The sequence below is a fragment of the Hippopotamus amphibius genome, chromosome 7 (assembly GCF_030028045.1).
Source record: "Hippopotamus amphibius kiboko isolate mHipAmp2 chromosome 7, mHipAmp2.hap2, whole genome shotgun sequence".
NCBI classification, from domain to species: domain Eukaryota; kingdom Metazoa; phylum Chordata; class Mammalia; order Artiodactyla; family Hippopotamidae; genus Hippopotamus; species Hippopotamus amphibius.
The window spans coordinates 87,742,048-87,767,869 of NC_080192.1; the positions used below are offsets into that span (position 1 = coordinate 87,742,048).

At 34.4% G+C, this 25,822-nt stretch overlaps 1 protein-coding gene and 1 non-coding gene across 14 annotated transcripts in view; one reads left to right on the forward strand and one right to left on the reverse strand.

Annotated features, from left to right (window-relative positions):
• Positions 1-25,822, forward strand: part of EXOC6B (exocyst complex component 6B) — a 648,544-nt gene that overhangs the window by 442,673 nt on the left and 180,049 nt on the right. For 8 of the 13 annotated variants that reach the window (XR_009054872.1, XM_057743615.1, XM_057743618.1 and 5 more), the window contains 2 exons: positions 23,675-23,816; positions 25,562-25,609. Coding sequence is in view for 11 of the 13 variants with exons in the window: in XM_057743615.1 (XP_057599598.1) it covers positions 23,675-23,816; positions 25,562-25,609 (190 nt within the window). In the remaining 2 variants the exon portion in view is untranslated. The remainder of the gene's footprint in view (positions 1-23,674; positions 23,817-25,561; positions 25,610-25,822) is intronic. The other 5 variants (XR_009054873.1, XM_057743616.1, XM_057743626.1 and 2 more) reach the window with 1 other exon arrangement.
• Positions 24,954-25,026, reverse strand: TRNAR-UCU (transfer RNA arginine (anticodon UCU)). Its single transcript has one exon. It is a non-coding gene; the product is annotated as a tRNA-Arg (tRNA).

Here is a 25,822-nt window from a genome sequence, read left to right on the forward strand (position 1 = left end):
AAGAGATCACAACATGCATTTAAAAATTGTTTAAATGTACTACAAATAAGTAATTATGCTACTGCCTGAATAGTGCAAGAACTTTGTAATACTACCATTCGATAACCTTCCTTCTGCCTTTTGTGCTGTCATTGTCATGTATATTAATTTCATATTTACTTTGAAACTTTAATATCTTATTATTACTATTTTTTACAGTCTATGCACTAACCTCATTTTAAATTTCTGTTTGCATTATCTTACTTTCATCTTGCTATTATTTATGTCCTAGGGAATTCCCTTTAGTATTTTTTATCTGTGTGGGTTTATTGGTAGCAAATTCTTATTTTTGTGTGTCAAAAGTTTTTTTATTTTTTCTTCATTTTTGAAGGATTTTTTAAATTAATTTTTATTCAGGTACAGTTGCTTTACAATGTTGTGTTAGTTTCTGCTGTGCTGTAAAGTGAATCAGTTATACATATATATATATCCACTCTTTTTAGATTTCCTTCCCATTTAGGTCATCACAGAGCATTGAGCAGAGATCCCAGTACTATACAGTAGGTTCTCATTAGTTACCTATGTTATACAGCGTAGTGTATATATGTCAATCGCAATCTCCCAATTCATCCCATTCCCCTGTCCCCACTTGGTAACCATACATTTGTTCTGTACATCTGTGACTCTATTTCTGCTTTGGAAATAAGTTCATCTGTACCATTTTTCTAGATTCTACATATAAGTGATAGTATACGATATTTGTTTTTCTCTTTCTGACTTACTTCATTCTTTTGATCCATCCATGTCTCTGCAAATGGCACTATTTTGTTCCTTTTTATGTCTGAGTTATATTCCATTGTATATATGTGCCACATCTTCTTTATCCATCCTCTGTTGATGGACATTTAGGTTGTAAATAGTACTGCAGTGAACATCAGGGTGCACACATCCTTTCGAATTCTAGTTTTCTCCAGATATATACCTACAATAGGAGTGGAATTGCTGGGTCATATGGTAGCTTTACTTTTAGTTTTTAAAGGAACCTCCATACTGTTCTCCATAGTGGCTATATCACATTACATTCCCACCAGCAGTGTAGGAGGGTTCCCTTTTCTCCACACCCTCTCTAGCATTTATTGTTTGTAGATGTTTTGATGATGGCCATTCTGACCAGTGTGGGGTGATACCTCATTGTAGTTTTCATTTGCATTTCTCTAATAATTAGTGATGTTGAGCATCTTTTCATGTGTTTGTTGGCCATCTGTATATCTTCTTTGGAGAAACCAAATTGGAAAATAAGTAACATTGTCACTGTTTGCCAATGACATGATACTATACATAGAAAATCCTAAAAATGCTACCAGGAAACTACTAAAACTCATCAATGAATTTGATAAAGTTTCAGGATGCAGAACTAATACACAGAAATCTCTTGCCTACTTATACACTAACAACGAAAGATCAGAAAGAGAGATTAAAAAAAAATCCCATTTACTATCACATGAAAAAGAATAAAATACCTAGGAATAAACTACCTAAGAAGGCAAAAGACCTGTACTGCAGAAAACTGTAAGATACTGATGAAAGAAATCAAAGATGACATATACCATGTTCTTGGCTTGCAGGAATCAATATTGTGAAAATGACTGTACTACCCAAAGCAATCTATAGATTCAATGCAATGTCTATCAAATTACCAAGGGCATTTTTTCACAGAATTAGAACAAAAATTTTTACAATTTGTATGGATACACAAAAGACTCTGAATAGTGAAAGCAATCTTGAGAAAGAAGAGTGGAACTGGAGGAATCAGGCTCCCTGACTTCAGACTATACTACAAAGATACAGTAATCAGAACAGTATGGTACTGGTACAAAAACAGAAATATAGATCAGTAGAACAGGATAGAAAGTCCAGAGATAAACCCACACACCTATGGCCACCTAATCTATGACAAAGGAGGCAAGAATATACAGGGAGAAAAGACAGTCTCTTCAATAAGCAGTGCTGGGAAAACTGGACAGCTACATGTAAAATAGTGAAATTAGAACAGTCCCTAACACCATACACAAAAATAAACTCAAAATGGATTAAAGACCTAAATGTTTGGCCAGATACTATAACACCCTTAGAGGAAAACATAGGCAGGACACTCTTTGACATAAATCACAGCAAGATTTTCTTTGATTCACCACCTAGAATAATGAAAATGAAAATAAAAATAAAGAAATGAGACCTAATTAAACACAAAAGCTTTTTCACAGCAAAGAAAACCATAAACAAAAAGAAAAGCCACCCCCTCAGAATGAGAGAAAATATTTGCAAACAAAGCAGTTGACAAGGGACTAATTTCTAAAATATGCAAACAGCTCATGCAGTTCAATATGAAAAAAAAACAAACAACTCAATCAAAAACTGGACAGAAGACCTAAACTGAAGGATTTTTTAAAATTTTAGGTTGCCAGTTGTTCCCACCCCTTCCCCCAAACCCACCCCCAGCAATTTAAAGTTGTAATCCAGTTGTCTTCTTACATCAGTCATTGCTATTGAAAAGTCAGCTGTCAATATTATTGTAATTTTTTCCCCTAGCTACTCTTATGGTTTCTTCTTGTCTTTACTTTTCTGCAGTTGTATTAAGATGCTTGGATGTGGGATTCTTCTTATTTATTTTGTTTGGCATTCATAGAGCTTAATGTTATTCATTAGTTTTGGAAAATTCCCAGCCAGTATCCCATCAGTATTTCTACCCCTTTCTCTCTGTCTTTACTTTCTTTCAAGAACTTTAGTTACACACATATTTTATCTTTTACTGTGTTTATATGTTCTTACAATATTTTCAGTCATTTAGATCTGATTTTCTTTCTGTGCTTGAGTCTGAATATTTTCTTTAGACCTATCTTCCAGTGTTCCAATCCTCTCTTATGCTGTGTCTAATGTATCATTAAAATCATCTTTTGAGCTCTTAATCTCAGAAATTGTTGTTTTTAGTTGTAGAATTTCATTGATTTTATATTTATAGATCTCAGGTCTCTAGTGACATTCTCTATCTTGTTACCAATTTTGTAAACATATTAAATTATTTTGTGTGATAATTACAGTATTTGAATCACATTTTTTAATTCAAGTATAGTTATTTCCACTGAGTCACTTCTTTCTTTTTTTTTTTTGGCTGCATTGGGTCTTTGTTGCTACGCATGGGCTTTCTTCAGTTGCGGTGAGTGGGGGCTAGTCTTTGTTGTGGTGCGCAGGCTTCTCATTGTGGTGGCTTCTGTTGTTGCAGAGCATGGGCTCTAGGCACATGGGCTTCAGTAGCTGTGGCACACAGGCTTAGTTGCTCCATGGCACATGCGATCTTCCTGGACCAGGGATAGAACCTGTGTCCCCTGTATTGGCAGGTGGATTCTTAACCACTACGCCACCAGGGAAGTCCCTGAGTCATATTTTTTATCTTGTTTTGCCTCACTCCCTTCCTTGATGTTTTTCTGTCTTTTGTCACCTCAGATGATTTTTTTCTATTGAATACAGAAAAGCATCTATAATTTTTTTTTTAACTTCTGGATCATTTAATCTCCCTGCAAAGCAAGATACCCTTAAAGCTTTGTAAAATTTGGTCTATTCCTGTTTTACATTTAATCATAGCGCATAGCTCTGCTAGGATCTCAACTTGAATTTTAGGCTGTTTTCTGTGGCCCTTCCTCCTTGATAGAACGTGATCTCTAATTTTCTGCCTAGCTTTGTGAGTCTGCTTAAACTCTGCTTAACTTTCTCACCTCTTAGCAGGTGCTTCCTGATTTTTGTTTCTATTTCATACCCCTTGTTTCATTTAGGAGTAAGTAAAAGCAAACAATATAAACAATATTCTTATTTCTCTACAATATACTTTACCCCAGCATCATTTTATTTCCTAATTTTGACTGCCTTTGTTGGGAAGAGGAGGTACTGAACACCATTATTCTTCAGCTCCATATTATTGAAAGGCTCCTCTTCTCAGCTTCCATGGTCTGTGTTAGGAATAAGAAAATTCCTCGAGGGGAAGAAACATTGGAGACATTCCACATCACCTCATGTTTAACTTCTGCCTCTTGTTTCCCTAAATTCTTATGTTTTTGATTGTTCTTTAATGCCTTCAAACAGCTGTTTTTCTTTTGCTTTGTTTCTGTTATTTTATCAAGTTTTACAGTGGGTCTTGATGGAAGGATTTGTTTTATATAAGCGGCATTGTCAATGAAGCCTCTTTAAATCTCTTTTTATCTGTAGGTAGTCTAGCTTTTTTTAATGCTTTGCCACTCAGTTATTTGTTTTATAAGATTTCCCATCATACATTCCTGTGATGTTGCTTAACATGTTCCTGTGTGCTCTGTATTTCCTTTAAAGAGATGGTTAGATACAGATGTAACTTTGACAAAAATTCTTTATAAATATTTGTGTGTATTTCTAATTGCATTGAATTTGGAGACTCATGTCTGGCTTTTCTCTGTTTTTGTGATGTTGAAATTAATCCATGGATTCAATTTTATTTTAGTTTGCATTTGTGTCATTTTGTAAATGTATGTTTTTAACTTTTTAAGAAACTGACAGTGGTTTTTGAAAGTAGCTATACAATTTTATGTCCCCAAAACCAATGTATGAGAGTTCCAGTTGCTTAAAATTCCCATCAACATTTGGTACTGTCATTTTTTTTGCTGTTAATTTTTGTCACCCTAATGAATATGTACTGGCATTTCCTTGTGGTTTTATCATTTCTCTAATACCTAATATGCTGAGCACTTTTCATGTGCTCATTGGCTGTTCATATATCTTCTTTTGTCATGTCCCTGTTCACATCTTTACCCCTATATTTTATTTTATTTCATTTCTGTCCAGTTTTATTGATATATAATTGACATACAACACTGTATGTTTAAAGTGTACAGTGTAATGATTTGACTTACATAAATCATGAAATGATTACCACAGTAAGTTTAATGAACATCCATCATCTCATATAGTTACAAAATAAAAGAAAAAAAAATTTTTCCTTTTGATATGAACTCTTAGGATTTACTCTTAACAACTTTCATATGTAACATAGCAGTGTTAATTATATTTATCATGTACATTGTATCCCTTGTACTTATTTATCTTATAACTGGAAGTCTGTGCCTTTTGACCACCTTCATCCAGTTCCCCCTCCCCATAACCCTTATCCACAAATCTGATCTCTTTTTCTATGAGTTTATTTGTTTTTGATGAGTACTTGACTTAACAACACTTTGTTAGTTACTGGTATGTAACATAATGATTTGATATTTCTATACATTTCAAAAATGACCACCAAAATGTGGTGGTCATTTTGGTGGTCATTTTTGAAATGTATCTGTACCATCTCTCATCATAAGTTACCATCTGTCATCATATATTACATAACTATTGACTATATTCCCCATACTCTACATTTCATACCTGTGAGTCGCTTGTTTTGTAAATAGAAGTTTGTACCTCTTAATTTCCCTCACCTGTTTCTCTTACCCTCCCACCCTCCTTCCCTATATTTTAAATTAATTTATTTTTCTGATTATTAAGTTATGAGTATTTTATATATCCTGGTATTTTATATATACCAGTTCTATTTCAGTTTTATATATGATGAGTCCTTGCCTTTTTATCTACTACTCCAAGTTCTAGAAATTTTTCTCCTACATTTTTTTTCTAGAAGATTTATAATCAACTTTTTGGGTTTACATGTAAGATCCATTTAGATATTTACTTTTTTATAACTGACAAAACAGTTGAGGTTTATGTTTAGCTGTGGGGTTATGTACTTGTTCAAGCATAGTTCTGAAATATTCTTTAGGATTTCATTGAAAATTATCAAATACAAGACATATTTCCTGACCATGATGTACAAAGTTTTAAATCCATACTGTTCCATTATTCTTCAGACCTCACTTATTATAATTTTTGTGCTTGATCCGTCAGTCTCAGTATATTTTAAGATCTTTTACTATCATTGTGCTACCCATATTTATGGGTATTTTATCTACAATTTTTTTATGTCTTTTCATGCTATATATGTTGTATTAGGGCTTGTGGTAGTCAGATCTTTGTTTTAGAATGCTAATAGGAAATGACTCTTTTGTTTAATAACTTTTGCCTTGAATTTGAACTGACCTATTATTAATATGTTACTACCTCTCCCTTTTTATTTGCTTTTCTCTTTTATGCCTTCACCCATTATTTTGTCAGTTTTGTCAGTTTTTTGTCGTCTTTGTCTTTTAATAGGATAATTTAAAGAATATACAATTATTGTGCTGTTTATTTGGCCATAACTGTTATTTTGTTTTGTTCTTTCTCTTTTTAATGTTTCTTTTGTTTCCTTTGTTTTGCTTCATATGTCATAATTTTTAGCTTTGCAAATCCCCAGAGCTTCGAAGGACATAAGTCCTTTAATTTTTTTCAAAGTGTTCTTCAACTTGTAGTTCTCTCTCTAAGTGTTGGAATTAAGCATGCAAAATTTTATTTGTGACATATTAATATAAGTGATTATTTATTTATTTATTTTTATTCTCACTTTTCCTCTCCTATATTTTTAAATATATTCAGTTGTTTTAGATCGAGTATTATTATTACAGCATTGTTTTCTCTGTTATATGTCTTTTTTTCAACAGTAAATACAGAAACTTACATTTAGTTTTAAGGCAGTTATTAAACACATCTCACTTTTAATTATCTCCTATGCTTTCACAATGTATACCTTCAAGTAAAGATATTTGTTTCGTATTTTATGAGGCCTTTCTTATGTAGTTCATAATGTTTTCTTCTCCCCTTTTAGCTTGATTAAAAAATTTTTTATGTTACATTTTTCCTTTCAATACTCTGTACATTTTGTTTAACTGCCATCTAGGTTTTAGTGTTGCAGTAGAGCACTCTAATTTTGTTCTTTGGTTATCAACCCAACTTTTATGCCTGGATGTTTGCACTATTTTTATTTTGTAAATGTTTTCCTCTGATTTGTTGATTATTCTTGGTGTTTAATTTTTTTGTTTTTTGTTTTTTTTGGCTCCCCTTTACAAATATCAGTTGACCTGGCATTAACCTAATCTTCTGTCTTCAAATTGATCATCTTCTCTGTTATGATTTTTAACTTCATACTAGTTTTCTAAGTTCTGGGAAAATGTTTCATGTTTGTTTTCCAAATAACTTGGGTAATTTCTCACAGCATAAATCCTAAACTTACTCCCTCTCATTTGGGTCTTAAACTAGTTACTGTGCTTTTGGGTTTTCTTAATAACTCTATATCTTACTCATCTCCCTTTATACTTCTAACTGACTTTTTGATTTATTATGCTATCATTTCACCTCACATTATTTTCTCTTTATTGTTTTATGCTTCTCTTTTAATGGAAATGGTTTATTTTATACCCTAGCTGGTGATGCCAAAGAGTTTTTTGAAGAAATTTTTTTTGATTCCCTAATATACAATTTTCTGAGGCTTGATAATTCTCCTGGTCTTTTGGATGTTGTATTAGTCAGGATTCTCCAGAGAAATAAAACCAATAAGATATGCGTGTATATATCTAAGAAATTTATTATGAGGAGTATAGTCATACAGTTATGGAGGTTGGGGAGTCCCAAAATTTGCTGTGGCAAGCTTGAGACTCAGGAAGTTGGTATAAGTTCCTGACTGAAAGCTGGCATGCTGAAGATCCAGTAAGAGCCACGATTCAGTTTGAATCTGAGAGCTGGAAAGACTGATGTTCACGCTCAAGGCAGTTAGGCAGAAAAAATTCCCTCTTATAGGTGGAGAGCATTTTTATTCTACTCAGGCCTTAAATTGATTGAATGAGGCCCACCCACAATAGAGAGGGCAATCTGTTTTACTCAGTCTACTGATTTAAATATTAATCTCATCCAAAAATACTCTTACAGACATATCCAGTATAATGTTTGACCAAATATCTGGGCAGCCCATGACCCATTCAAGTTGACACATGAAATTAACCATCACAGATTTTGTACCTTTCCTTTGTTTTGCAGTATTTTTACTTGGGTTGTATGCTAATTTTTTACTTTCCTCCTTACTTGAACTCAGATGTAGAAGTCCTTTACACACTGTATACTTGTCAAAAAGCAAGGTAAGTAGGTAGCCTTTTATCCTTTTCTCCAGGCTATTTATGTGCATAATGGTGTGCACATCTCTCATCCAGTCTTCTGATTCTTCTGGCTTTCATTTGGTTATAAGTTATCAATAATAACAGCTGACCAACTTCAGTGGTGTGAATACCTAAGAGCATATTTTCTCATTTAATAACAAATCCAGAAATGATAATGGCTTAGAGGCTCAGGAATGTCAGGGCTAAGGTCATTGCCTTTCTCTTGACTTTTTCCTCAAGTTTCCAAGGTAGCTGCTATAATTCTAGCTATCATATCCACATTTAGACAGCAGAAAAAAGGAAAGATCAGGCCAAAGGGCTTCTTGAAGACATTTCTACTTTTAATTCATTTGCCTTCCACAGCTGATAAGAGGCTGAGCAATTAATTATCCTAACTCTTTATACAGCCAAGGATTATTTTGTTAAGGTAGAAGAGAGCATGGATAATGAGTCAGCAACTAACATATTCTGCACATATATTCTTTTTTTCAGTGGTGGCATCTTCTTCCTATCACCAATGTTTGGTTCTCTGAAAATTTTCTGAAATTGTGGAATACAAAATGAATCATCAACATCTAGCATGTCCTGTTGCAGAGAGCCTTCAGTTCTTGTTCTTACTTTGCTCAAGGAACTAAACCTCTCAAATCACATTCCATTCCACCAGTTTTTTTTCAACCATAACTTTATGCCATCGCCAAGACTAAATAAGAAAGTAACCAGGCAGCAGGTAGTAGGTGAGGGACTCGCTAGGAATAGGGAGAACCACATTCTAACTTAATGGCTAGGCATAGCAAAGTATAAAGAGGAACAGCTGCTTTGTTCTATATTATGCAGTGCTCAGGGTCTCTGAGAGCAAAGGATAGAAGGTAGAGGAATTTGCAAGAATGCTTAATGTCTCATATTCTGAATTTCTAGGAAGGCTTTTCTTAAGTCAGCTTCTCCTTTCTACCTAACATAACTTCATCTGAGTTTGTCGATCTTGGTTTTAGCATTATTGTGGCTTTTCATCTTTCTCTGGGTCTTTACTACTGGAAGTGTTTGTGAAAAGCTATATTGTGGGGCTGTTAGCCAGGCAACCTTTATTCAGTGGGTATTTATTTTAATAGCCATTTTGTTTCATTGCCTTTTAATGAGTTCTTTAATAGTAAGTTCCTTAATTAACAAGGCAGTCTTTCAGGTTTCGTCTTCTCTAATTGTTAACATATTTTGATGCTTTCACACAGATACACTGTGATGAAAAGTTTCCTCTTTTATAGCTTCTGTGGGGCCATTCAGAAGGGAAAAAGACAGGGATGGGAAGAATATGCAGCATGTTTCCTTGAGATATAAATGGTTTAAGAGCATTTATCTTCCCAAACCTGAGACATAGTATCACTTTATGCTCAATTTCCTGCAACATGTATGAAAGTTGATTTAGTCCAGCTCATATTAAAATTTGTATGTTGAATTTTTATATAACCACTTTCCAAGAAATGTGGCATACTTAATTCTGCTTGGGACCCAAATAAATTTTCCCTTTAAATTTTCCTTGAACTATAGGCAGTGCTCCTCAAAATGACCTTTATAGTAGTACCTACTTTATTATAAAATATTCCTACCATTCCTTGAGCCTCTACTATGTGCCAGACACTGTACAGGGCTCTATATTATATTATCTCATTTATTGCATATGTTTTCTGCAAGGTTGGTGTCATTATATTCATTTTACTGATGAGGAAGCTGAGTCTAACCAAGATTAAACAACTTTCCTAATGGTCACTTAAGTGATAGGGTCGGGATTTAAGCCTAAGTTAATATGAACCAAAGTCTTTACTCTTTATCTATGTCTCACTTCCACTCTAGTCCTGTTGTGTTTTCACTACCACTTACCATAAAATGAGTATGATGGTTGATGCACTGTTCTCCCAATAGTGAGATTAATTACAGAGCTAATTAAATTCTTGTAAAGAAAATCTTAAATTATTTCCCTCAGAGAAACCTAAGGTTTTAAATATTCTGAAATGAAAGATTTGTTATTGGCAGAAAATAATGAACCAAAGCACCTACAGGATATGTTAGCTCAAAAAAGCAAAAAAGAAACTCTCAGGCTAATGAGGTGTTTGGGTGGAGAAATGCTCTTATTTAGGGTATTGACCAGTTAGGAACGGAGTAATAAGCTGTATGTGGAAGTTAAAAGCGACTGGCTGGCAGACAGTCAGGCGTCTGTAGCACTGTGTTTTGTAAACTTTCTCCTATGGTTGTGGTGTGTTTTTTCCAAGCCCACTTAATTTTTTATGAGATTTGTAAAGGTCTTGAATAAACAATTGAGATTATAGAGGTTTTCCTGGAAGCTTTGGTTAATATTTTAATACACTCTGCTTTGTCACATTATTAAATAGCTTATTGGAAAGCTTGAAAGAGAGGGTTTCTTTTTTATTTTTCCTATTTTTCTTTTTCTCTCCCCCTCTTTTTTGTTCCAGTAGTTAAATATCAAAATTGGATGTAGTTTTTAGCTGATTCCCACTCTTCTTTTTATTTTAACTTTATACTTCTGCAGATCACTCTTGGATTGGGAATTCAGCACCTGGGAGGCCGCCACTTAAAATGCACTTCAAATGAAATTACAGTTTAGAGGGTACATCTTGAAACTAAGCCAGTGACTGTAAATGTGTATGTAGTAAGAGAGAACTGGAGAAAGGGAGAGGGAATTGGATAGGGCCAGAAAACAGGAACTAATAGAACTTTAGAGATTACCTCATCATGACCTTTTGCTCATTAATATTTGAATCTGATTCTTTGGCATCTTGGTTGCATTCCAGTGAAATGTCAAGCGTGGCAAAGACTGAATACCCTTAAAGATATTTCTGTGTTAATGAGATGACTTGTTGAAGTTGACCTTTAACCTGAACAGGAGTTGAGAAAAGGGAAAGAAAAAGTTTTTATTTCTCATTATGAGGACTTTTTATTCTATGGAGGTTTGTGTAGTAATAATTGTTGTTATTTGTAGAGTACTTTATATTACCTCATTTCAAATTGGAAGCCACTTAAATATTTCCATGTTGTTGTTGTCAGGATGCAGTGAGGGGCACCCAGCAAATCCTACCACTTTTGTGAAGCCTTCTCTGATTATTTTAGCCTCATAACCTTTTCTTCTAAAATCATATAGTATTTAGAGTTTATTCTGCTCTATTTAGCACTTAATTGCATGTTCTCCTTGATTTGCTTCAGAATAGGAAGTACACTTTTCACTTTTTTGCATGACAGAATTTTTGGTTTAAAAGAAGAAAATCATATGACTCTATAAAAGGTGTAAATGGTTAGTAAAACATTTTGCACTCATAAAATACTTACATTTTAAGCAATGTCTTTTTCAACTGTTTTTCATGTTCAGGATCATAGGAATAAAAATTATAACAATCATATGACATTTACTGTATACTTAATATAAGACAGGTACTGTGGTAAATACTACATAGGAATTATTTTTATTTAACCATTATAACAATCTTATTTTGCAGATGATGAAATCAAGACCAGCAGTTAAAGTTAGTGCTATAGGGCATTGTATTTAACGTGTATGTTGATTTTCATTAAACCTCATATCTATACTTCCTCCATTTACCTTTATATACTTTTCTTTGTTTTGCTCTGACACTGTTTAGGTCTGTGGCAGTAGAACATAGAAGTTAGGATTTTTGCTGGTGGTGGTATTGTTGTTTTGTACTGGATATGTACTGATTATTGGCTACACTTATTATCCCTTATTGTAAATTTGAGTTCAAAAGACACATATATGTATGCATTTTCTTTATAAGGCAAAAATGATTGCCAAGCTGATAAAAGAAATCAAGACTAGGGCATGTAAAATTATTGGCCAGAGAGAAATTCTTTAAATGGCTATTATAGTTGTGTTTTTTTTTCCTGGTTGATATAACTTGGTAAATGAAAGTTCTTTTGGTGTTCTAGTTGTGATGCCGTAGCTACTGTCAGACTTATACTCTAGTCATAAACAATTATAAAAACTGGATACAATATAAAATCAGAGTATTGTCAAAAGAATGAATCAGTGCTTGGGATGCCAATAAAAATAGGTTGTAGAGAAACAAGATATCAAATAAGAAAGAAATACAGGAAAAGGACCCCCACCCATGTCTTTATAAAATTCCCCTTCAGTCCTTGGCCAGCTTCTAAGCTGCATATGAATAGGGCACACTATGGGGCTTTAGAAGATATCAGTTGCTGAGATATTGATAGCGGAACAAATATTCTAGAAGTTGCACAGCAGAGACATTGCAGATTGGACCTACAGAGAGACCTGATGAAGATTATGGCCTTTTAGTTTAAACATCAGTAAAGATGTTTGCAGGATTTAAAGACAAGGTCAAAACCAAAATCACTGTAACTTTTAAAACAAGCTTGACTAGATCAGGATGATCCACTAATAATTTAACTGCCTGCCTAAACAAAACTCAAAAATCTATTGAGGAAGATAAGATAATCTAGAGCCTCTATAACATCTTATCTACAATATGGCGTATAAAACAAAATTTCTTAACATGATAATAAATGGAAAGAAACTGAACTATAATCAAAAGTTAAAACAGTCAATAGAAGCAGATCATTGATAATCCAGATATTTACACTAGCAAACAGTGATTTCAAAATAACTATGATGAATATGTTAAAGAGGAAAGAATGGACAAAATACCAAAAAAGATTATTTATACAGATGTTAAGAAGAAAATGTGTATTCTAGTATAGCAAAATACAATATCTGTAATGAAGAACTCATTAGGTGAAGTTTTAAAAATGCATTAATGGGTTTAGCAACAGACTCAACAAAGCAGAAGTCAAGATTAGTAAACTCAAAGATCTGTTAAAAAAGTAAACTAAATGTAAACACATAGAAAGAAAAAAATAAAATTTTTAATTTTAAAAATGGCAAGGAACATGAAAGGGAGATGAAACATAGTTGAAAAGTGTAACGTATTTCTTTGGGGTGTCAAAAGGAGAGGAGAGAATGAAAATGGTACAGAAGCACTACTTAAAGAAATAATGCTTGAGCATTTTATTTGAAGAATTGTATCAGTCCACAGATTTTGAAAGCTTGACAAGCATTGGGATCCACCTGAGGCCTTGGCTGAATACTAACTGTTCATGTATAGGGTGAAAAATCCATGAGGTCAGGCCAAAAACAATTTCCAGGGCACAGAAGCTGAGCACAATTGCCAGAATTCACATAAGAAAGGGAGATGTTCAAGTTCCAGCTTGTAAGATGGGAAACACCCCAATGAACTCCTAAAGCACGCAGTAAAGCTGCCAGAGGAGTGGCTAGTAGAGGATCTAAAGTATCATTTATACTGGGCCTGAAGTAACTAGAGAAAAGATGATTCTAATCCCTACATAAAAGTGCATGCCAACAAGCCTTGAAATTTCAAACTGAAACAAAAGAAATGGGACAGTTTCCTGCAAAAGTCAACACTCTTTAAAGAAATTCAGCAAGGTAGAGACTGTGATGGGTTAACGATGCATATTATAAAGCCTAGAGTAACACTACATGTATAAAACAAGGAGCTGGAGCTAATAAGCCAAAGGTGGAGCTAAATAGATTCATAAAAATATTCAATTAATTGAAAAGAAGGCCAAAAAATAGGAAAATGAGAGAGCAAATCGAATGAAAAGAAAACTAAGATCAAGGTAATAGACTTAAATCCAGCCAATACTGTTATTTATTTTGTACAACACTCTCAATAAATGGCAGAGATTGATTATCCTGGATGAATGGAATTATTCAACTATATTCTGCCTATAAGAAACTCACTTTAAATTCTGATAGGTTAAAAGTAACAAGAAGGAATAAAGATATACCATGCAAACAATAATCATAGTAAAGTTGAGTTTCTTTATTAATATCAAGTAAAGTAAATCACAGAAGAAGGAATAGTCTAAGGATAAAGATTGACATTTCATAATGATAAAATGGCCAATTCATCAAGAATATATTATTACAATGTTGATATTGTCTGCAGGCAGCAATGGATCTTTAAAATGCATGAACAAAAAAAGCTGAGGAATGCAAAGATAGAGAAATTCGCAATTACAATTAGTTATTTTAACACTCCTTCAGTAACTGATAAAACAAGTAGATAGAATACCAGTAAGGATATTGAAGACTTGAGCAGCAATATCAAACAATTTGACTTAATTAGCATTTAGAGGACAGTCCACCACAAACAGCAGCCTTGTTTCTTCCAGTGTAACAGGAACATTCACTAAACTAGAGCATACTCTGGACCATAAAACAAGTCTCAATAAATTCAAAAGGAGTAAAATCATATTGACTATTTTTCCATTTACAACAGAAATAAATTGGAAATCAATAACAGACATATTTATACAGACATAGTGCATCATCTTCTCTTTTTACATAATGCTGGATTTGATTATGTTAAATTTTTTGTGTGTGTTTATGTGAGATACTGGTCTATAGTTTTCTGGTCTTGTTTTGTCTTTGCCTTTGATTTTGCTATCTGAGTAATGTTGATTTCATAAAATAAGCTTAGAAATGTTTGCTCTTACCATTTCATTTCAGCATCCTATTGGAGCTAGTTAGTGCAGTATGACAAGTAAAGGAAATAAAAAGCATGCTACTTGAAAGGGGGAAGAGTTAAACTTTTTTCTCTTTTTAAAAGATAACACTGTTTTTCTTTATTCTTACAAAATGTTTTTTGAAAAAATAAGGAAACCACAAGAAAAAGACTTACAAATTGGACTACATAAAAAATTAAAATTTCTGCATCAGAAAATACACAGTATACAAAGTGGAAAAAAAAATCAAGCCACAAAGTCAGAGAAGACTTGCAGTGCATAAAAGCAACCAACAAACAAAAAAAACACCAAAACCCAAAAAACAAAACCCACTGTTGTCTGTGTAGAAAATCCTAAGAGGTCTGCAAAAAAAGATGTTAAAACTAATAGTTTACCAAGATCACAGAATACAAAGTAACTAGGCAAAAAGCAATTCTATTTCTATGTAATGATAATGAAATAATTAGAATCTGACATTAAAAAATGAATATAATTTAAATAGCATGAAAAAACAGGAAGTACTTTGTAATAAGCAAAATATGTGCAAAACTTGTACACTCAAAACTACAAAACGTTGTTAGCAAAATTAAAGGTCTAACTAAATGGAAAGGTCTACTTATGTTTATGGACTCAATATTGTTAAAATGTCAGTTCTCCCAAAACTAATCTATGGCAGCTCTTCTATGGTAGCTCTTCACCAGGCTTCTGGGTGAGAATTAAACCTTAATGCTCTAAGTCATCCTTTATATATAATAAATTAACATTTCTTATATTCATATAAAATCATACTAGCTATACCAATCTTGAGGGAAATGAGTATAGATGTTAACAAGCTGATTCTAAGATTTATATGAAAATTCGAAGGACTTAAAATAGTTAAGACTATTGTGAAAAAGAAGAATAATGTTGGAGAATTTTATGCTGCCTGGTTTCTATATCTACTCTAAAGCTTTGGCTATTAAGACAGTGAAGTGTTGGCATAAAATTAGACAAAAAGATCAATGGACTAGAATGGGGAGTCTCAAAATAGATCCACGCGTATATGGTCACTTGATTTTCAACAAAGGTGGTGCCTATGCAATTCAGTGGGAGAAAGATGAGTCTTCTCAATAGATGTGTTCAAGCAATCCAATATTTGAATCGTAAAGAAAATGAATCTTGACATCTACCCCACATTATAAATTAAGATGGATTGGGACTTCCTAGGTGGCTCAGTGGTTAAGAATCCACCTGCTAATGCAGGGGACACGGGTTCGATCCCTGGTCCAGGAAGATCCCACATGCCATGGAGCAACTAAGCCCATGTGCCGCAACTATTGAGCCTGCGCTCTAGAGCCTGTGAGCCACAACTATTGAGCCCATGTGCCGCAACTACTGAAGCCATGTGCCTAGAGCCTGTGCTCTGTAACAAGAGAAGCCACCACAATGAGGAGCCCACGCACTGCAATGAAGCGTAGCCCCCACTCGCTGCAACTAAAGAAAGCCCCTGTGCAGCAATGAAGACTCAATGCAGCCAATAAATACATAAATAAATTTATTTATTTAAAAAATGAAGATGGATTATGGAGCTAAATGTGAAAGCTAACAGGTAAATTGTCTAAAAAATGTATGAGAATATCTTCAAGACTTTGACTTAAGCAAAGATTCTTCAGACAAGTCACAAAGGGCATTAGCCATGAAAAGAAAGGTTGATACATTGTACTTTATCAAAATTATACATTTCTGATCATGAAAAAACACCTTTAAGGAAGCAAAAATGCAAGCCACAGAACATGTGAGAATATTTGCAGTACCTCTATGTGACAAAGCAGTCATCCAGAAAATACGCTTGTACAAATCTCTAAGGAAATGTTAGAGTCCGCACTTTCACGCATCCCCAACGTAGACAATAAACTTGAACAAGTGCTTTACAAGAAAGGGTATCCATTTGACCAATAGGCATGAAAATATGCTTTTAACAGAATTACTCATAAGGGAATATAAATTGAAACTGCAATAAGATACCACTATACTCTGGTAGACTAGCAGGAATTAAAAAGACTTACAATACCAAGTATCGCAAAAGATATGGAACAACTCTCAAACATTGCTGGTGGGAATATGAAATAGTACAGTCACTCTGGAAAACTTTGGCAGTTTGTAATAAAATTAAGCATACAACTACTCTATGATCCAGCAGTTTCACTCCTAGGTATTTTTCCAAGAAAACAAATAGTTCCACTTAAAGACTATTCATAATAGTACCCAGGTAGAAATAACACAAATAGAAATCAATAGGAAAAAATGAATAAACAAATTGTGATTTAGTCATACTCCTCAGCAATAAAAAAGGAACAAACTATGGGTACATGCAACCACATGGGTGAATCTCAAAAACAAGCTGAGCAAAAGAAGCTAAGGTATAAAAGAGGACAGTACTTTAGGGTTCTTTTTATATGAAGTTCAGAAACAGGCAAAACAAATCTATGGGGCTGTAAGTCAGAAAAGTTACCTCATGGTGTGGGTGGATCTACTGATTTGAAAGGGTCATTAGGAACTTTCAAGTTTATGGAAATATTTCATATCTTGATCTGGATGGCAGTTTTATAAGTTTTTACATATGTAAAGGTCATCAAACTGTATATTCTTAAATCTCTCCATATGTACTGTTTGTAATTATATCTCAATAAAAGCATGCATAGCAAAAAGTGTTTTTAAAAAGACTTCTTGCGTTTCTTGAAAATGACTGAGAATAAGAAAGTGAAACAAGTGGATAAGTCTGAGAACCATGTTTACGGCATCTGTTATATCCTGTCTCTGACACCTCCTTCTGTCTACATCCTGAGTATATACTCCCAGTTTTCTTTTGACTATGCTTTTTACCTCAAACTTCTTGAGTTTTTCATGATAAATTAAGTAGGGATTGTTTTCCTTATTTGCTTTTTGTTATGTTTTTTCTTATTTTTGATTTATTAGAGGTTCACCATCTCATTGTAGGCTCTACTAATGTCATTAAGTAATACCACGTATCTTGCACAGGATGTTTTAACTATCATCTGTGTGTTTCATTTTCTTTAGCTGTTAGGGAACATTTGTCTGTCTAAAATAGGGATTTGTAAATCTTTTAATGAGTGGATATTTGTATAGATTCTCTAATAGAATTTAAGAATGTTCTTTAAATAGGATTGTAATCCTTCCCAAGACATGGATACAGTTGTGGGAAAATCTGCTTGGAGAGGATATGTTATTTTTAAGGTGGTTTTGGTGTAAAGATAAAGTAAGAAAGACTTTGTCATAGGGTTTCTGTAGCACATGGGAACCAAGGTTCCAAGCATGGGTCCCAGATAACAGGAACTTATGGGAAGATCCAGAACTCTATCCTCTGAATGTGGCTTATTGAATGTCCATCCTAAGTATATAGGAGGCTTAGTGCTCTGGAATTGAAGTGATCTCACCCATAGCTATGGGATATTGAGGTAAAAGGAACAAGACAGCTTCTTTGTTCAGTGAAGGAAGGGGCACACAGAAGAAACTGTCTACGGTAATGGTCAGGGTAGAATGTTAAGGAATTAGAGGTATATGTACACTGGAAAAAAGAGCAATTTATAAGGTGGCTTTACTTTACTCTGAGTAGTTCTTACTTGCCTTGCGAGATCAGTTTCTGTGTCTGAACTTTTCTCTATTTCATGGTGAAATAACTCATTAAATAACTAAGGAAAGATAAAATTTGGCACACCAAAATGTAAGCACGGGATCTTTACTCAGAAAGCAGAAGACAAAGTTGGTGTGAAAAGACAGCTCTCTTTCACAGAATAGTTCCTGGCTCTCTTTAAGCGTTCCTTACTTTGAAACTTATTAAGATTATCCAGAGAAAGAGAAATTCAGCTTTGACCACTTAAGGTCATTTAGTTAAGATTCTTGATGATCTGGAACTCAGATCTGATGCCAGTAGGTTGACAGACAGCTGTGGTTGGAGTCCATTCTAAATATCTGCTGTGAATCCAGCATTCTTGTGATGCTGCTTTAGATGGAGGAGGGAGGTTAAAAAAAAATGTTTTCTTCTTGTCTTCATCATTCCCTTACCCAAAGTCACAAAGCAACAGAAAGATGATGTAGCAACTACCACAAGGCGTTTTACTGGGAGGCAGGATCAAATGATTGTTAAGAGTCTTTGGAGTTTGACAAGGCTGGATTCACATCCTGGGTCCATAACTTACAAGGTATATTCAGATGGCTTAACCTCTCTGTCCTTATCTATAAATAGAGGGTTAAATACCTTATGGGGTTCTTGTGAGAATTATGTGAGAAAATAGTTTCAGAACATTTGGCACATAGTCAATGCTCAATAAATGGAAACAGCTGCTCTGGTGATGGTGGTAGAGTTTTTGGTGACATTGAGGGTGATAATGTTTTCTCTGAGCTCTTCACCTCTGCTCACTTGTATTTAGTACTATGACATAGCACTTAGTATTGTGTAATTGAAGTATGTAGTAATTGAAAGTAATGAATACTGAGCTTTCCGTATCCGTATTTCTTTGAGGAAGGAATTTGTGAGATTCCTACACATTTGTCTTAATTGTGTTTAATTGTATCTTTGTGTAAGAAACAATGCATGATATCTCCCTTTTTGTAGAAGAAAATGAGTTGCCTCCAAGGCATAAAGTTGGGCGGCGGTGTATACCTACTCTGCAGTCTAGAAGTCTGCTTCATTTAGATATACCAAAATAAAAATGCCATAGTTTCTCTCCTTGCAAATCATGTACTTTTCAAGGAAATGTAGATGCATGAAATGACAGTGCAGTAAATCATCTAGTGCAAAGGTTTATGATACAAGTAAGATCATAAATAGAGAATAGGAGGTAGATGGAATAATTCAAATTAGAGAATATGAATCTGGATATATTTTTGAAGTAAGTGAGTTGATTTGATTACCAAAGAGCTACATGACGAAAATCAAAAAAATATTTTCATAGATCTTGACTCATACCCATTGATGGTTCTCATTATGGTCATAAGCCTGACTTTGAATTAACAACATGCATTTTCTCACCAATGTACTCGTCTTCCTTCCAAAAACTTTTTTTTAAAAGGTATTTTAACTGGATTGAGAAGTAGTATGAAGTATTTAAGTGCTTTGATGGTTGATTTTCAGTTCATTTAGTTGATATTTATTGGCTGTCTTGGAATATGGAACTACTGTAGCTGCATCTAGAGGCAGTATGATGTGGCCTAGAGAGCTAGTTGTAAGACCTTGTGACTCAAATCTCCCTGCATCCCAGGTTCCTCATATGTTCAAAATATGATGATAATACTTAGGTCATTTTTCACCTTGTCTGGCATTCTATTTCGTGTGTAGTAGAGACAGTGTACAACGTACACTGAGTGTATCATAGCTTCATAAGATAGAAACTAGTTGTGATTATCGCTGATTTGAAACTGTCCCTGGAGGTATCCAAAGGCAGTTTTGGTCATTTAGATTTTGGTCAGTTTAGGTTTTATTATGTTCCAAATTCTTACCCTGTTCTAGAGATTGGCAGTTTGTACCTAGAAAGAAACTGCTTCATAATAAGATTACTTAATGAAGAGGGTGAAACCACCAATTTTTGTTGCTTAGTGTGTTGATTGTTATTGCCTGAATCTCTGTTTATCCTTAGAAAATCCATGCATACCGTGGTAGTAACGGAAACCAGAAGTGAAAAAGAAAATGGATAGCAGACTGTGAATTAACAAAGCTCCAAAATGCTTTCTAGAATTAGGAAAATATTTAACAATGAAAATATACATTTCTGCAATTATCACTGTGTTTGGAAATAAAGAATTAGCTTGAGGAGAAGTAGGGTGGAAAGTGATTGGAGGACAGTTAAGTAACTCAGTATGTTAGGGTAGTATAACATATGATTATGTATAAGTGCTTTTGGCTCTATTGATTGATATATATTGATATGGACTAGTTTCATGTTAAAGTTAATAAGCTGTTTAATACTTTGAGATGAAGGATGAGTCTGAAGTGTCAACTAACTTACCCTAAATTACATTCTAATGATTGTGGAGGTAAAAATTCAAACTTGGGACTTTCTGACTGTGAGCGATCTTATTTTCATTTTATTAGGCCAGCTTTGCTTGTCCTTGGCAATCTGTTTTGGCCACTGGAGACAAGCCTTTCAAATGCTATCTTCTCAGCCTCCAGCTTAATTGGGCTTTTAGCTCTTTGATTTTTACAACATCTCCGTGTTCATTTTGTTAGGACCTTTAAGTATCTCTCTTGGCCTAGATAGTTATGTTGGACCACAAGTTAAAAAGCATGCCCCAGCAGATACTCAGTATTTGAAGAGTTCACTCCTGAACTGCCACTTTCTTACCTGTTTGGACCTAGTTTTTGTCTTGGATAACCTGTTAACCCTGTTATCTGGATCTGTTTTTGCCCAGCTGTTCCAGTATAAGACTGTGTAAGATTTACTGTTGCTTTTTAGGTGATGATTTGCAGGAAAGATAACAGATTTAGGATTGGATGGAAGTAACAAAGAGCTGTATGCGTTTTTCTAAATTTCTTAACCGCATGGAGAACCTTAGTTTATTCATCTATAAGAAAGGAATAATGCCAACTTCTTGAGGTGATTGTGAGAATTAAGTGAAATAACATGTCAGCTGCCTATTAGCACATCTTGGGCATATAGCAGTGTCTAAGAGACAGTAGTTTCTTTCCCTTTTCTCTGCCTTCTGATGTGTAGTGTTGTCTCTGGACATCTGCCTTAATCTATCCTCATTTCTTCACTGCACTCCCACTCTCATTGTTGAAAAGCCATGGGGCTTCTCACAGCTTTGATCTGCACCCTCTGATTGTTCACATGGGATATAGCCTGACAATTACGTTGAGTTCTGTGGCTCCTTGGTGATACCTGTTCCACGTCTCCAGTGGGTTTAGTTGAAAGCATGCCATTTAATGTGGATTTTTTTTTTCTTTAGAATTCTTTATGCTTCCATTGCTTCGTTCTGACTTGGCCTCTATGGTATTGCCTAACTTAAATATTTCCATTTGTGGCCTTAAATCACCCACAGAGTGTGGGTCTTCAGAACATACAAACAGAACCATATAGAAGAGGAACATTTTTAGAATGTGTAATATAGTAGGTCATTGCTTATCACTGTTATTTTTATTCTATAAAATAATTTTAGTCAAATAAAAATTTAGAAGATAGTCAATCTCACAAAGTAATCAAAGACATAAAAACCATAAAGTATCTCTTGTTTAATTAGTAGAAAAATTTGTAATAATACTCAGGGCTGGTGATTATGCAATTAAGTGGTACTCTCAGAAATATCTAGGGACATTGTAAATCAGAACATACCATAGGCAAAGCAGTTTATAGTTAGATATTTGGAAATCTGTCTTCTACCTATGTTCCGCTTCATACATACACATGTGCATTATGAATTACAATATATTAATACCCCTCATTCCAGTAGATTTGAGAAATAATCTTAAGGAATTATCCAAAGTATATAAAAAGGCATGCAAATTTAAAAATTCATTGTGGTATTATTTGTTATATTTTTTCCATTTAAAGCCTGCTACTTTTGTGGAAGGCCCTGGCCCAATATGAAAAAAAAAGTGTGTGTGTGTATATATATATATACACACGTATATATAAACTATAGTCAGAATCTGGCATTTTCATGAAGACCAATATTACTGTATGACCTACTCTTTTTATAATAGCAAAAGGAAAAAGAAAAAGGAAAAAAAACAGCCTAAACCTCCAACAACAGAAGAATGGACAAATAAATTGTAGTATACTCCTAAAATGGAATACTGTGGAATAATTAAAGGAATAAACTACAACACATGTATTTCATTTAAAAACATTCACATTCATAACATTGAACCAAAAAAGCAAGTTGTAGAAGGACATCCTGTGTAATTTTATAAAAAATATCAAATACATAAAATAATACAATATATCGTTTCTTGTTATGTACTTGTCATATAGTATTTCTATAATACAAATGGTATACCTGACACAAGAATTGGTCACCTCTGGGGAGAGGGAATAAAATGGTTTAAGGAGGTCATATAGGGGCTTTAACTATATTTGTAATGTTTGGTGTATACATAAGTGTTTATCGTATAACATAGGTGTTCTGCATATCTTTGTAGTGTTCTGCATATCTGTGTAGGACATAAATGTTCTACATATCTTTCTGTATGACAACGTTTCATAATTTCAAAAAAGAAGGATCTATTGACTAATATGAGGACTCACTTTTTTAAACTTATCCTGTTTTGCAGACTAGATGATAAATAAATAAATAAACAGAAATAAAATGGATATATATCTGGGGAAAAAATGGGTATATCTTCCATGATGTATAACTTAGACCTGAGACTAAGATATAATTCACTAGTGTAAAGTGAATCTTTTAAAGAAGATCATAAGATACTAATTTTAATATCAGTATTTTAAAAATTAGCTTAGAGTCTGTGTTCATAAACCTCAGTGTTTATTTTTTTTAGAAAACCAAATTTATCCTTTTAATTATTTTTTTCAGAAAACCTTTTTGTTTTAAACCATTTTTTTCATTTTATATGTGTTAAATCATAAAGTAGTAAACCCTTTGGTTTCTAGATAAGTTAAAAATTGTTTACATTTGCTTTTTAGGAATTATGGTAATCTTGGAAGGGACTTTTTGATATTTACTCTCTGTGGAAACATTCCTTTCAGTGTAATTAAGATTTTGAATACTGTTTATCTATTGTTGATTTAGGAAAAAAGCACTTCATGCATGAATAGCTGGGCTTTATGAATTTCAGCTGAGTGTTATAGTGACATGATTGATGGAGCTAATACTCCAGATGTTTACCATCAGGTGCTATTAATTTCAAAGTTATTCGAATGCAAGGGTTATCATGATGGAGAAAACCTTTAAAGAAATTCCTATTTGAAAAATAAGTGATTTTAATTTTTGTTGGAATTTCATTTTAATCAATCAGCCTTATGATTTACATTCTTGTATTTCAGGGAAAGGTGGCCCAGACAGCATGTATGTCAGCTTGCAAGCATTTAGCCACGTCCTTGATGCAACTTTTGCTGGAAGCTGAAGTGAGGCAACTCACCTTGGGAGCATTACAACAGTTTAACTTGGATGTCAGAGAATGTGAACGTAAGACAGTAAACCATCTCTTTGCTTATTTATTTTACCTGCATTTTCATTTCTGTGGGAAAAAAAAGTTTTAGGTCTGCGGGGTTTTGGTCCTAATGGAGTCAAAGAATACCTAAGTGAAATAATTTGTAAGACGTCTAGAAGTAAGAGTCTGTCAGCATGCTCATTTGAACACCCAAAAGTGCCTAGGCCCATGTGTAGAAAAAGAAGATCCCATGCCACCTGGAAGTTTGCAGTCTAGAGGGGGATACAAGGCAGACATGCATTTAATACATGCCAAAGAATGCCTGATTAGTTCAAAGACTTCAAAAAAATGCAGTTTTCAACCGTTTCCTTTTTATGTTGTTTTTTAAAACTATTTTTTCATCTTATCTGCAAACTCTTCTTAGTCTAACGTACAAGTGGAGTGTGCATTTGTCAGTCAGAAATGCTTTCTATGACAGGTAGAAACAGAAAACCTTAGACAGAGTGGTTAAAATAAATAGGTTTTATTTTTCTCAGAGGCAGTGAGTTGCTGTATTAATTTCGTTGTTCAGTGATGTCATCAAGGACTCAGGCTCTTTTGTTCCCTCTGCTCTGTCATACTTAAGAGTGTAGAATTTTCCTCCTCATATATATTATAGTCAGCAGGGACTCACATCCAATGCAGGAGAGAGGTGCCAGCATCACTTATTTTTTATTTTAAAAATTAAAATCTTTTCAGTAAACCCCTAACAAACTTCCCTATATGCCTCATTGGTCAAAATATAGTTGGTGTGGTCACCTCCAGCTCTCAGGGAGGCTGGGAGACTGAGTATTTGGCAAAGTGAAAGAGGAGCATCATTACTGACATAGCTGATTTATCATGAATCGTCTACTTGGAATTAAACACAGAATTCGGCTTTGGTTAGCAAGGAAGAAGGAAGGAATGATGAGTGTTTTGGTGTTCATTGTGCTATCAGCGAGAAATGAAAATGAACAAAAATGGTATGACTTCTGGAAACTTTTTTCTGATTCTAAGAAAAGTAAGATAGTGGAGAATTACATGCCTGCTAATACTTCTGCCCCAGCTTTTAATTTTTTTACTGCTTATTGGTTTCCCTTGGTTGACTTTTTTTTTTTTTTTTTGGCCATGTCTTGCAGCTTGAGGGATCTTAGTTCCCTAACCAGGAATTGAACCCAGGCCCCCTGCAGTAGAAGTGCAGAGTTCTAACCACTGGACTGTCAGGGAATTCCCCTGCTTGGTTGACTTTTTTTTTTTTTTTAATTTTATTGGCTGTATTGGGTCTTTTTTGCTGTGCGTGGGCTTTCTTTAGTTGCGGTGAGTGGGGGCTACTCTTCTTTGTGATGAGCGGGCTCCTCATTGCCATGGCTTCTCTTGTTGTGGAGCACGGGCTCTAGGTGCGTGGGCTTCAGTAGTTGCAGCACATGGGCTCAATAGTTGTGGCTCATGGGCTCTAGAGTGCAGGCTCAATAGTTGTGGCACATGGGCTTAGTTGCTCTGCAGCATGTGGGATCTTCCTGGAGCAGGAATCAAACCTGTGTCCCCTGCATTGGCAGGAGGATTCTTAACCACTGTGCCACCTAGGAAGCCCTGGTTGACTTTTGATGGCTGGAAAATAAGGGTTTATTGGATATGCTAGTTTTAATTAAGACTTCTAGTTCCAGCCATCGTGGAATAACAGGTATCAAAATCACCCTTCTGCCATAGACAGCTGTAAAACTGGAAAAACTGTATGAAACAACTTTTTTTTTTCATGCATTAGACAGCAGACAGCACAAAGCTGTGATCCTTCAGAGGGGAAATGCACAAGGTAAGCTTGACATTTACCCATTTTCTGTCTGGGGGCACTATCCAAACACAGCACAGGAAAATAGAGCCCAAGTAAAAAGCAGTGTTTTGAGCAGAAAATCCCCCAGAGGTTGGCATATAGGACTGTTAAGGCAGCTTAGTTTTGTGGAGAAAGATACCAGAGAGCAGGGAGTTGTTTAGAGAAGTAGCTCTAGAAATCTGCATTGGAGAACCC